This window comes from Amia ocellicauda, chromosome 11, assembly GCF_036373705.1.
Source record: "Amia ocellicauda isolate fAmiCal2 chromosome 11, fAmiCal2.hap1, whole genome shotgun sequence".
Classification (NCBI taxonomy): Eukaryota; Metazoa; Chordata; class Actinopteri; order Amiiformes; family Amiidae; genus Amia; species Amia ocellicauda.
Window position 1 is genome coordinate 33,197,995 of NC_089860.1, and position 13,495 is coordinate 33,211,489.

At 44.7% G+C, this 13,495-nt stretch overlaps 2 protein-coding genes across 3 annotated transcripts; one reads left to right on the top strand and one right to left on the bottom strand.

Annotated features, from left to right (window-relative positions):
* Window positions 1-1,316: 1,316 nt before the first annotated feature.
* Window positions 1,317-7,380, top strand: LOC136763493 (serine/arginine-rich splicing factor 10). 2 transcript variants are annotated; one of them, XM_066717541.1, is made up of 6 exons: window positions 1,317-1,494; window positions 2,942-3,046; window positions 5,277-5,380; window positions 5,589-5,742; window positions 5,980-6,036; window positions 6,298-7,380. In XM_066717541.1, exons 1-6 carry the CDS (start codon window positions 1,430-1,432, stop codon window positions 6,521-6,523), a joined length of 711 nt encoding a protein of 236 aa, XP_066573638.1. In that variant the 5' UTR covers window positions 1,317-1,429; the 3' UTR covers window positions 6,524-7,380. The 2 variants fall into 2 exon arrangements, with proteins under 2 accessions (XP_066573638.1, XP_066573637.1); XM_066717540.1 differs by having other exon boundaries at window positions 1,318-1,494; window positions 5,589-5,760.
* Window positions 7,381-9,101: 1,721 nt separating this feature from the next.
* Window positions 9,102-13,041, bottom strand: pnrc2 (proline-rich nuclear receptor coactivator 2). The gene is made up of 3 exons (XM_066717542.1): window positions 12,835-13,041; window positions 12,237-12,442; window positions 9,102-11,731 (listed from the first exon to the last, which is right to left on the bottom strand). The coding sequence occupies exon 3, from the start codon at window positions 11,706-11,708 to the stop codon at window positions 11,283-11,285; it is 426 nt and encodes a 141-aa protein (XP_066573639.1). The 5' UTR covers window positions 11,709-11,731; window positions 12,237-12,442; window positions 12,835-13,041; the 3' UTR covers window positions 9,102-11,282.
* Between the last annotated feature and the right edge of the window lie 454 nt (window positions 13,042-13,495).

Below are 13,495 nucleotides of genomic sequence, written 5' to 3' on the forward strand. Positions count from 1 at the left end.
GTTTGTCCAGCACATCCCACAGATGCTCGATTGGATTGAGATCTGGGGAATTTGGAGGCCAAATCAACACCTTGAACTCCTGATTCATCAGACCAGGCCACCTTCTTCCATTGCTCTGTGGTCCAGTTCTGATGCTCACGTGCCCATTGTAGGTGCTTTCGGCAGTGGACAGGGGTCAGCATGAGCACCCTGACTGGTCTGCGGCTACGCAGCCCCAGACGCAACAGACTGCGATGCACTGTGTGTTCTGACACCTTTCTATCAGAACCAGCATTCACTTGTTCAGCAATTTGACCTACAGTAGCTCCTGCTTCTAACACATCAACTTTGAAGACAAAATGTTCACTTGCTGCCTAATATATCCCACCCACTGACAGGTGCCATGATGACGAGATTATCAGTGATATTCACTTCACCTGTCACTAGTCATAATGTTATGGCTGATCAGTGTATATATCCCTCTGAGAGAATTTATAGTTGGGAACTTCTTATTGAGGACAGATACATATATAGAGCTATTTATGCATTGGTATATTTAATTAATCTTAAAATATTAAAATCTGAGGATAAGAGTCTGGTGCTTTTCCGATTGAGCTAATAGGTATTTAATGCCAAATAGTGTCACCTGGCAATATTGAGCACCAGATAGGCACTGTTGGTTTGGGACACAGCAGATGCCAAATCCTGTCACTTTGCCAGATAATGATACATTGTTATTTGAGTTTTAGCAGCCTATGTTTCCTTAACATAAAACATATTTTGTAGACCTACCTTGTGCACCAGAGAACCACCACATACATTAACTATTATCATAAATAAAATGCAAAATAGCTATTCTCAGTCACCATCAAAATTAAAGTTGAGCAAAAAAGGCTGAATAAAATAAACAACATATTAAATCAGCTAAATATATTGTACTTTATTAATGATTATAAAGGGAATCAACCAACATTAAACATTTATCAAATTATACATTTATTTCCACACAGAAATAAGTTTAACAACTATTGGCACATTGCTTTGTGCACTTTTTGGATGTTTTATAGTGTCGTTTTACAGTAAGCATCTAGAATTCGCATTTTGACAAGAGTGGCATTAACATCCGTATGTCCCGAACGGCGATCCGTACATATAGACAAACCTTGGCCGCATAAAAAGCACTGACAGGAGTCTTCTGCAGGGGATTGGTCGCATAACAAATGAGTGACAAGCCGTCATTGCGAAGCGATTGGCTGCCTGCAACACTGACCCCGCCCACATTCCAACGTCTGCGGCTCTGCAGCGGAAATCACGTGTCTCCGCTGCCCTTGCGCTACGTCTTTACCGCGCCTGCGCAGTGCGCTCCTCGCTGTGTTTTTTTTTAACTGCGATTGTTTCGGCGCCGGCCTCTCTCGCTCCGATAGCGCTCGTTGGGGAGACTTTTGTGGCCATGGCCAGGTACCTGCGGCCTCCAAACACGTCTCTGTTCATAAGGAATATCTCCGACGAATCCAGGTGAGCGATGGCCGTGCGCTGTGCTGCTCTTCTCCGCAGGAATGTGACCGGGCCCGGGCTGCAGCGGCGCGGGCCTCTCGGTCGGACGGGGGGCGGAGGGCCTGTGACGCGGGAGGGACTCGGCTGTATGTGTTCGTGTGTTCGTGTGTTCCTGTGTTTCTGTGTTTATTCGTCGCAGGACGACTTTTTGGCCACGCATGGACCCGCGCGCTCCTGTCCGCCGCGCAGTCGCGTGCTGTGCGGGGCGCGCGTGCGTGCGTGCGTGCGTGGCATCGGCATCTCCCGCCGCGTGCAGGCCCGCATTCACACATTAACACTTTCTCCGCCTCGCAAGTGTGCAGTTAGGAGGCCATCGTTTTAAAATCTCACATTATCGATGTATCAATTGAAGAAGTGCTGGGAATCCGTGAATCTGCGTTTTATTCTTATTTTCTACAAACACCGAGCGAGTAACCATCGCTTGTGCGTGTTTTGTGATGCTTGTATTATATTAAAGTGTAGATCTCCGCTGAAGCAATGCACCAGCAGATTGCCTTCATTAAAACGAGCGTTACACCAATAGTGGGGAAGGGGGCGTCTGCCTGTACTTGCATGCCCAAAGACGTACATCAGTGCACAGTAGCGACCCTGTTATTTTAAGCTTTGACCGGATTAATATCCACCACAAAGCATCTCTCTCTCTGTCTGACACATACAGACACAAACCGTTTTATGTTAAGAATAATCAACCACGATTCTGCAGAATAAGTGAATATAGTTTTCGGCCACTCGTCGTGATATTGTGCACGTAGGAAGTATAAAAGTAGCTTCAGTTTCACTAAAGGGGATCTGGTTGAACAGCTGTAATGCGAGAGGGTTGGTGACAGTGGGGTGGTGGGAGAGGTGGGTTGTGTTCACTGGGACTCCAAGGCATGCAGATATGTGATCAGAAATTGACATGGGTGGGACTTTACAAGAGTGGTGTGCAGTGACATGATTTTATTTTTATCTTGATCTAACATGAAGGCACTTTTCCTAATCTATTACTGCATGCAGTGACACAAACGTCATTTGCAATGATTCATCTTTAAAACCATCGCCTCCCTCTCAAAATCAAACCAATAAAAAGTACAGTGGTTTCACGACTTGGAATGTCCCATATACCCCTCATTATTATGGGGAATTGACCGTTCATCCAACTGCAGAATTGAAATCCTGCAAATGCAGTGCATATCAGTCAAATATGATTGTGGAAACTGCATTATCTGACATTCAGACACTGGCATGCTGGCACTTCTGTTAAATACAAAATAAAAAAAAATGCATGGGCTTGTGTCCACATGTGTGTGATTCCTCTGCGTGGTAAGTGAACCCTGTGGACCACTAACCGTGTAGATGTGTTTCACTGATAAGGCACATTATGTACCAACCAGTAAAATAAAGCTGCTATCATTTTACGGTGCTTTAGGCCTGAGGATTTACGTCGTGAGTTTGGTCGTTATGGGCCAATAGTAGATGTCTACATTCCAGTTGACTTCTATACTCGCCGGTCAAGAGGATTTGCATACATTCAATATCCTTTCTTCACAAATAAACTACTAACCTTTGCAGGGGGTAAAAGCAATGATTTTATCTGCAAGGGGGGATGTGATGCAAAATGTGAAATGTTTTGGTTTTCTTGTCTAGAGATTTTTCCCTTTTAGGTAAATATAGGCCTATATATTTAACCACAGTTTGTCTTTTTGACATTTAAAGCTTTATTGATTCAAGCTTCCACTCTCAGACACATGTGGGAATTGCTTAAGGCAGAGTTTGTAAACAAAAATTAATAATCGTAAAAGTTGGGCTGCTTTCAGGGATGGAAGAAAGAACACAATTGGAAAGCCGGGTGACCCATTTCAGGTCTTAATAGCTGTTGGTAATTTAAGTCAATAACTGGTTCTGATATTTATATCATTTTTCATACACCTGCCAACCTTAGACTTCCAGAGTAACCACAATGTACAAACGGGTGACAAATTAAACGAAAAACCAACTTAAAGTGTCTCGGTATGGTGGTGGAGAGTGCTGTCTTAACACGTCGGTCCACAATCTTCCATAGGTGTTCATCTGGGTTGAGATGTGGTGACTGTGAAGGCCATAACATATGAGTTGCATCATTTTCATATTCATCACACCATTGTGTGACCCCTCGTGCCCAATGGATGGTGCATTGTCATCCTGGAAGAGACCACTCCCATCAGGATAGAAATGTGTCACCACATAAAGGTGATCACTCAGAGTAACTTTGTCATGATTTGCAGTGACCCTTCCCTCTAAGGGGACAAGTGGACCCAAACCATGCCAGGAAAATGCCCCCTACAGCATAACAGAGCCTCCGGACCCCCTCACTGTAGGGTCCAGCAGTCAGGCCTGTCCCGTTCTCTTGGTGGCCCACACATGCACTCGCCCACTTGTCCAGAATGTGGTGAAGGATGACTCCTCTGACCAGATCACTTTTTTTCCACGTCTCTGTAGACCAGTGCAGTTTTTGCACCACTGAACTCTCAAATTTGTCTTTGTAATGAGGGCTTTATGCACTGGCACCTTGATCCAAAATTGAGGTCAGCTGGGCATGCTCAGCATTTGTATACATGCCACAGAGCATGATAGGATGTTAATTGCTTAATTGTATCATGCAGTACACCTGTTTGGAGGTGCATTCACTATGTTCCTCCACTCATTTATTCAGGTTTTTCCTTTAATTTGTCACCGTTTGTATATAAAACCATATTCGGTTACATTTGTTACATCTTTTAAAACCTGTAATGAGTCAGTGTGGTATAAAATGAGATTTCCATCCCTGGATTTGGACTGAGATAAATGTTGTTCATGGGTTGAGTAGTTTTTACATGATTTCGGTAATGGGGGTGGGTTGGGAAAAGGGGAATATGAAAGTGTTTTATGAATGATTGATTGTAGCTGTGTTTGTATTTAGGGATTCACAAAACGAAAATTACAAGTCCTGTCTCCTAACTTAAATTTCTTCTGTTGTTGCCCCAGACTATATAAAGCCTTACAGTTCTGGAGACCCCACAAAGAAAGTAAGCGAGAACCTATTAGAGTAGATTCCAAGAATTAAGACAAGCCAAAGACCACTTAAGGATCAGGCCTCAAGGAAAAGAGAGAGGGAAAGGTTGAAAATAAAGAGAATTTAAAGCTTGAAGAGACAAAGAGGAAAAAGGGACCAAAATGGGCGTCAAGGCTTCGATTTGTCTGCAAAAGAGAAAAAAAGATTATTGGTCAAAGCCAAGCAGGAAACCAAGTTCTTCTGGAAAGCGTTTAAAGAGTTAAAGGTCAAGATGAAGGTGAAAGTCAAGCATGTTTAAGGTAACAAACCTAATTTTTGTATCCTACCCAAAATTATATTTAATTTGTTAATTTTTGCAGATGACTTTAGATACTGTACAACCTTGGAGTTTGTAAACTATGAACCGTAAACTCACGAGCCCCGTAACTTTTCAACTACCTATTGTTTTTATTTCAACCTCTTGTATTCTGTTGTTTTTCCTAAAGTGAGCCCTAATGGAGCTTAAACTTCACAAGAATGTTTGTTATAAAACCTGTTTGCCTTTTCTTTAATCCCCAGAAGAACCGCATGTTTAATGTCTAATGATTTCTGTATAAACCAGTGGCGTAGTGATAAAGCAACACCCCAAACCTGTAGCTGTTAAGTGTGTAGTTGTGTGTGTGCAACCGTAGTATTCTACCCCCATCCCATGATCTCAAAACCTGTAAACAATAAAGCCTTAACAGCTCAGTATGTTTGAAGATGTGCGCGATGCAGAAGACGCTCTGCACAATCTGGACAGGAAGTGGGTGTGCGGCCGCCAGATCGAGATCCAGTTTGCGCAGGGCGACCGAAAAAGTAAGGAGACGCTTCTGTTTTCTCTTCCCTCGTTCCACAGTCTCTTCTGTGCTGTCTGATATGCAGGCCTAGGTCTTGTCAATCATTTAAAAAAAAAAAAAAAAAGCAGAGCAATTACAGTACCAGGAAGACGTTGGGTGATGAATCCTTCCCCCAAAAATCCAGCCCTCCCTCACCGAGTTCCTCCCGCTTCGCTCTTTTCCGACAGCGCCCAATCAGATGAAGATGAAAGAGCGCAGATCCCCGCGCAGCTTCTCCCGCTATGACGACTACGACCGGGATGGCCGGCGCAGGCGCTCCAGGAGCAGGAGCTACGAGAGGAGACGCTCCCGGAGCCACTCCTACGAGAGGCGGCCGCGGAGGTCAGAGAGCCCCGGAGAGTAAGAGCCATTCTCCCTCCGCGCAGGCGAGAGATGACCATCGCAGACGGTTTCTCTCGCCTCTTTCAGATGCAGCCCCTCTTTTTTTTTTTTTTTTTGTTCTGCATTCTTTCCATGTTCCAAATAAGAATTAATCGGTCTGTGCAACATTCCGCTCGTCTTGCACGTGGAGCCGAAGAACGACTGCGCTGAGTCTGAATTTTAATGTTCTCTCCCCAGCTCCCACGGCCGATCGTACGGGAAACACAGACGAAGCAAAAGCCATGAGAATGAGAGGTAGGTTCTCCTTTTGGAGCATTTGAAGGTTGTTGAATTGTTGGGATTTTGTACTTTTTTTTTTTTTTTGTGACGCCGACATCCTGTTATTGGAAAACCGTATTTTGGGTTTGAACGCGTCTTTAAAGTGGCCCTCAGTGAACCGTTCCACAATAACTAGGTTGTGTGTTAGGAACTGGATTTGATTTGGGTCTCAAGCCCGGAGGAACGTCTGTCTCTCTCACTTCAGATCCAAACCCAGATCTCTCTCTCTCTTTCCAGACCCAGATCGAAGGCTAAGAAGGAGGCCAAGGTCAAATCCCGGTCCAGGTCCAAGTCCCCGACCCCGCCCGTGGAGGACTTCCAGCCCGCGGCCAACTCCCGCTCCCGCTCCGAGTCCCAGAAAGATTCCCGCTTGAGGTCGCCCTCCCGCTCCCGCTCCAGGTCCCTGTCCAGATCGCGCTCCAGGTCCCGGTCCTGGGCGGGTCGCAAGTCCGGCGGCCATTAGACGGATCTTAATCCCCCCCCCCACCCCCTGACCCATTTGCTTTCGTTTTGACGTATCGGTCACGGCTTCGGTTTTAATTTTTGTTTCTTCCCCCCCCCACCAAATGTGTCACGATGTCTTGAATACGCATCGGACCGGAGGAGACCCGCAGTATTTTTGTTCCACACGCCGGTCTGATGTTTTTTTGTTTCGGGTTTAAAGCGAATGCTGCTCTAAAGATGGGCCCGACCAGCACCGCGATCCGGGGAAGTATTAATAAAGTGAGCAACGTTTCCGGGAACAAACCTCTGAGGAGCGGTTAGCCGGAGCTGGAATCTAAACTGTACGGTTGTTTTTTAATGGGCCACCTTTTATGCTAACCTGTATGATGTTTGGTTCCTTGTGTGCAAACGTAAAATATGTTTGTATTTAACAGACTATTCCCTAAAGAGGCTACATTTAAAAGTATTTTACAGCTGTCGACACTTAAGGAACTTTTTTTTTTTTGTCTTTTGCTTCGTGTAAACACGGAATCGTGGTCTTCCATTTAAAATGAACAGGTTTTTTTTTGTTTTTATATATATAAATCTATATATATATACCTAGATTGTGACAAGTATTCACTTAATTGTATTCATTATTGTGCCCCTGTTTTTGTGTAAATGATAGAGATCTATGTAAGAATTCAAGTAGGAAGATGAATATTCCTGTTTTTCGGTTGTGCTCTATATTGTTAGCCTGGGACAAGGAGGGAGATTATGCTGGGGCTGATTTCAAGTGTTGTTTGTTTGTTCTCCATAATTGCATTTTTAGTTTTTGGGGGAGAGATTTTCAATTTTGTAACACTCAATCTATTAAAATACTGTATTTTTCAGTTACAGTGTGTGGCATACGCGTGTGTCGGAAGCTGGTCAGTTACAGTGATTTAAATCAATGGCCGTGGTGCTGTTTAATAGGGGGATGTGGATGAAAGTTCTCAATGTGTAGATTCAGTGGCCTCAGCAGGGTGAATGCCAATGATTTGTGAAGAAGCGAAAGGAAAGGAAAATAAATCTGGGCTGGGGATTGTTTTGGAAAGGGGCAAAATACTGACCCATCCTGATGTTCAGAGCTCTTGCATTCATGTGGAAGTACAGCAGCTCTGTGCATCACAATCGGTCTGCTTTATTAATAAGTAATCCACAGACCTAATCGAGTGTAGACCAGCGGTGTGCAACCCCAAGCTGCAGCGTCAGCAGAGCTCTCCATTCGCACTGTGGCCTAATTGGACTTTTTGGCTTAAGAGGACCCATCTAAGAACACTTCCCCGTTCTATAAGTGTGTATCGATTCAAGGAGAGAACTACAACCCTGCTTGATTACAGGAGGGGGTTGAATGGGAGGGTGGTGTATGGAGTAAAGGGGTGAAACACTGGAATATATTAAACCTTGTGATAATAAACATGACAGTTAACTCTTGCTGCTGCAGACCCAGGCCAGGGGCTGTTATAGTACAGGACACAAGTGCTCAATCTTCACACACCCCACATCCTTCTGAAATACCTTGTACACATCGAATTTTAAATGTTTTTATGACCTGCCCGCTAAATTAAACAACTCCACTTGGTCCCAGGACCCGCAGTCTGGTTAACACGCGTCTCATTTCCACCACATTAAAGATTTCACACCGGATCGTGCATTTAGTCTCTCACAACAAACTGCGCTTTAGTTCCGCAATCGACTCCACTCCTGAGCGTAAGGGCAGGCACGTTATAACTTGTGATGGAAGAGCTGAGAGTATCCAATGTTTGGGTTACCTTAAACACAAGAACACTGTAAATATTCACACTTTACTTTTTGTGTAGGAAAGCAGATCTTATGCAATGCATCTCCTGTAGATAGAAGCCTGCCTCCATCCTGTAAGAATTCCTTTTACTCTCCATCAGTGCAGATATATATACACACAACTGTACAGTAGTGGACCTTTTCTACACACATACTAAGCTCAAGAGCTTGCAGCAACTGTATATACTTGTCCTAGAATTGTCTTGTCACCCTCTGTAACTTTCAGTAAAGGTTTTTCTTGACAATTCTCTCTACGCATGTTTTATTGTCCACCGTTTTTAAATGGAAATCTAAATGAATAAATTCCTTTATTACACACCAATGGAAATGATTGTTAAGAAAATGACAAATCTTCAGAAGGAAGGTATACTTAAGTTGGGAGTTACATAGAAATGACCATGTAACCATAGACCATGTTGCGTGTGTGTATATACATATAAATACACACTGAATTATATATGTGTGTGTTTAGTACAGATGGTATTATTTTCTGAATGTTAATAAGCAATGATGGCGCTGCTTAGTGTATACAGCAGCAGTCCATTGTGTGTGTATACAGATTCCTACAGATAAAAACGTTTTTTAATCTTGCCATCTGTACCTTTCTTTCAGTATTTTTATCTTGCAATCTCAGTACTACCCCTCCTCTCTGGTAGATGCTCAATATAGGTGCTGATCAATACACACTTAAACCACGACTCACCTTTTCCAGGCTGCTGCTCCAAATCAATGGACTGGAAATATCACATCAAGCACAATGAAACACCAGACAAGTATTAGGGGGGCAAGGAAAGGGATTTTATTGATTTTAGCAGCCAATTTAAATCGATAGTGCAATATTTCAATTGAGGTTTAGATTTTGAAACGAATTTGGTTGTGGGACCCAGGTTTACATCGATGTGACAATAGTTGGGGATTCTAATTTGCAGCCAATTGTTTACATTTTCAACGCTATTTCGCATGTATGAAGAGAACAAGTACAAAAAAAACAAAAAACATAAGTACTTCAGTGTTGTGATGGCTGAACTCACCAGACAATTACAATTCTACCCTAATAACCAAAAGATGAACAATTAAATTAATTGCTACAACTACAAAACACTACAATATGAAAAACTCATTATAAAAGGCGGCTGGGATCGAGTGTACTAACCCGCCCCGACAGCCAGTGACACACTAAGGCCACAGATTGTTAAAATTCCAGCATAGGTCCTCATCAACTCGACGGTGAGCGAAAGATTTTTGTGCTATTTTTCGGGCTGATAAAATGTTTTTTTCATACATGCAAAATGTTAGTTAAAAATCATTTTTACTTAAAAAAACTTTTGCACTGACCACAATACAAAACATCTTTTAAAAATTAAAAAACGTATGTGCAAGAGCGCTGGGAACGCTACACAGTGCAGGGGCATCAGCTCACGTGCTCATCGCAATCTTTTTCTTTTTTCTTTTTTTCTTTTTTATATAAACAAAATATCTTCAGCATTTTTTCTAGTCACGTCCTTGGCATGACCATTACATTCTTACTAAAAAATACTTATGCTGCAGGTCAAAATCCCTGCAAAATATATATATATGCTACAAGTTTTACATTTCATTTACATGGCTCTTTAGAAACAGGCTTGCACTTCATGGGTGCAATAGCTACCAACTTGCAAAGAAAAGACACGTGTCCAACTCTGGTTTACAAGGCTCAAAATTAAAACGTTATTAGAGGGATTCGTACAATGAGAGAACAGTCTCTGAGGGGTGATTGAGCACGCTAGCATTTGTACATAATCCGATACCAGTGCAAGAAGAATACAAGTTCAAGGCAGTGAGAAGTTAGAGCATATTGGCAAGCCACCTTGAGACCGTCTTATGTAAACGTAAGTGCTGAATTCACAACCAACAGCTTTAGTCCTCTGTGCCATATTAAACATTCACACAAATACATTCCCTTCAAAATGCTTGAAAGCAAACAATGCTGCAGAGACCGTGCTGACAGAGTTCATCTCTACAACCGTGTCCTCTTGCAAATTATCTGCGATTAAGCTTTTTAAAAGGAAAAAATATACAAAAGATAAAACACACAAAGTCCCAGAGGCTTAAATAACTCTAGACTTACTCTAATTTCAGTACTGGTCTGTATGGCACTTCAAACTGAGTCTGAGAGGGAAACGTGTATTGCTTTGGTAAACACACTAGTGCGTGTACTTTGATATAAATTGGCCTAGATAAAAGGGGAAGTGATTGCAGAACACTTACAGACTTGTACCCAAGCAACTCCTATAGTGCAGTGCGCACAGCGCCTTAAAAAAATAAAAATACAAGAGTTGCAGTGAGTCCGTGGAGCAGGCAAGGCTCTCGAGACGTCAGCTCGGAGGTTTAAAGTGTCATCTGTGCACGGGACAGCGAGCTCGTCTACCATCTGCTGGTTGTGATCGTCAAGTGGCTCCTGTTACCTACCCATCTAAGGAAAATATTAATTTTGAGCCCTGTTCAAGTTCATGGGACAGAGTTGCTATGCTTTCCATCTTCCTTTTTCTCTCTTTACATTTAAGTGAATAAAATCCAAGGTTTGAAAAACTGATCTGAGAATTAAAAAAAGAAAAAAGAAAAAGATTGGGCGGGGGGTAGATTTTGAGAAGCCTACCCTCCATCTTTAAGTAACTATGGCCAGTTTGGGAAAGAAAAGGCAAGCAAAAGCTTAGCAAATCCAGTTCTTAATGAGAATGCGCTCTCCCCGGTGCTGACCAGTCAGTAAGTCTGCGCCGCTGCAATACTAAACCACACAGTTTAAAACGCTCAGAGACTGAGACTCACCGAACTTTTTTACCCACACCGTCAAATATCTGTACACACACACACACACGCCTCACGCACTCATCCCACACACACACACTCATCCACACACAGCTCTGCAGCGTTACTGGCAGGCGGACACATGGGAGAGTCGCATCGACTGACCGAGCTCCTCAGGCCTGGACCTTCAGGAGGCTCTTGAGCTGGAAGGTCATGACCTCACGGTGATCACAAGGCGCTAGGGGAAGAGAGACCCAGTGGCTGGGCGGCTTTGGAAGAACACTTGGTGACGGCGGCTCGCTGAACTTGGCCCCGGCGTAGTTCTGGTTGCACTGGGACTTAAGCAGAGTGTTGAAGTGGGCCATGGCGGTGTCCCAGTTCTGGTTGTACGTGGCAAAGCGCACAGTGTTCCTCTCTGCGTGTGCGGCCTGCCGCACGTCAGCCCCGCGGGGGAGGCCCTTCCTGGGCTGACCGGCTCTCGCCACCGGCGCGTTCTGGTCCTTGTGGCGCTGCTTGCTGCCGTTCAAATGGTGGTTCTTCACCAGCAGCCCGTGCTCCGGGTGGGAAACTGGAATGTTGTATCTCTCGCCTCCTCCCATCCTGCTCTTATACCAGCTGTCACCTAGGAGGGAAGAAAAGCACTGCTCAGTTCATCAATTCACACCAGGCATGAAAACAGCTAAACGGACACCTGCCATTGGTCTTCCTACATCCAGGGAGCAGTTGGGAATCATAAACATCAGCGGTTCCCAGCACTGGTCCTGCTGGGTCCAGAGCTGTTAATGATTTAATTGAACTAACAATCTGCTTCTATTGGACTTTTTAAAGTGTAATTAAAGAACCATCTTTTATAAAACGTATACAATTCTATACTTGGCACTGGTTTAGTAAATCAAGTTCAATTAAGGGTCCAATTAAGTAATTGGGGGCTCCCTTGGAACAGACCCCAGGAGGGCAGGTCCTCCGGGACCAGTAGCCACTGGTGTACAGTGTAAGACTGTAGTAATGTCCCTTTGTCAGGACTGATCTTTAGCACATGGCAATCTCAGTGTATTATTATTATTATTATTAATCTGCCGCCGCCCCGCCGGCCCGCATTGGCCGGACAAAGAGCCCCTCCCCCTCACCTCTTCGTTGTGCAGAAGTCGGGTCGCTTTAATTTCTCCTCTCCCACCGGGCTCCAGGTCCTCGATGTCGAAATGAAGCCGCTTCGGGTTGCTCTTGTGGGGCCTGCGGGACTCGGGGCGCTCATGTGCCGTACAGCGGTGTCGGGCCGTGCCGCCGAGCCGAACATCAATCCTCCCGGCGCTCGGCTGTAGCAGAAGCCGCGGAACTGAGGGGGAGGACGGGACGGGGGTTAGTCTAACGCCGCAGCTGCCGGAGGCTCAGTGACGGCTGCCACCGAAACACCGAAATATCTCCTGCGCCAGAGACGGACATTACACGTCCTCCGCCGCGCAAACAACGACTGGCGGACAGTTTCCCCTTTAACACGCAAAAACTAAGGGTTCAAACAACATTGAAAAGCGGTCACGTATTCAGAGCTCAACACTGAACTGCGGACACGGTGTAAGGCGCTATAAATGCACTTTACAGGTTATTTTCCTTCCTACAAAACAAATGAGGTCATACTTTCTGGCACCGAACCAAAACAAAGAGCTGGGCTCCTCAACATGGCGGCCAAGTGTCACAGCAACAACAACGGCAGCGCAGAGACCCGCTTACCGACTTCCTCAGGCTGGCCGTTCACGGATCCCCTCGTCTGGCGGTGTTGTGTCAGATTAGGTATATCTCTGGTGCGGTGGTCGGTGTACAAGAATAAACCCCAGTGGAAGCGCTGAGCACTGAAGTGAAGTTGTAGTGCTGCTCCTTCTTCCTCTCTCCGAGTTGTTTGGTACAAAATGGCTGCCCGACTCCGATCATGTACCAAGCAGTGCCTCGGCGCCGGCCAATGGGAGAGCGGCTCTGCGGGCGGCCAGCCAATCGCTGAGCGGCTTTTGTTTCGCGCAGACGCCTGTTGCCACACCGGTGACGTCAGGGGAAAACACGGCGCTGGGGCCGGAGCCCGGATGTGGTGTTTACTCTCAGATTCGAGTGGAAAGGCGCTGGATATTTTCTTATTAAACTGCTTTCATTTACAATACAGTGCATTATATCGGGAGAGCATATCGACATATCGGTTACTGTGCTTTTATTTCAGTTCTCTACATTGCACGTGTTTAAGTTTAGACTTTCCCCCACTAGTAATGGAAAAAGGGGAGGAGAGCAGGAAGCGCCTGTTGCACGGAACAAAGCAGCCAGCATTCAAATCTTTGGCAGTTTAAGAAAGTGATTAAATAAGTTATTAATAATAGTGCAACTTTAGCCACAGTCCAGCGCATTCAAC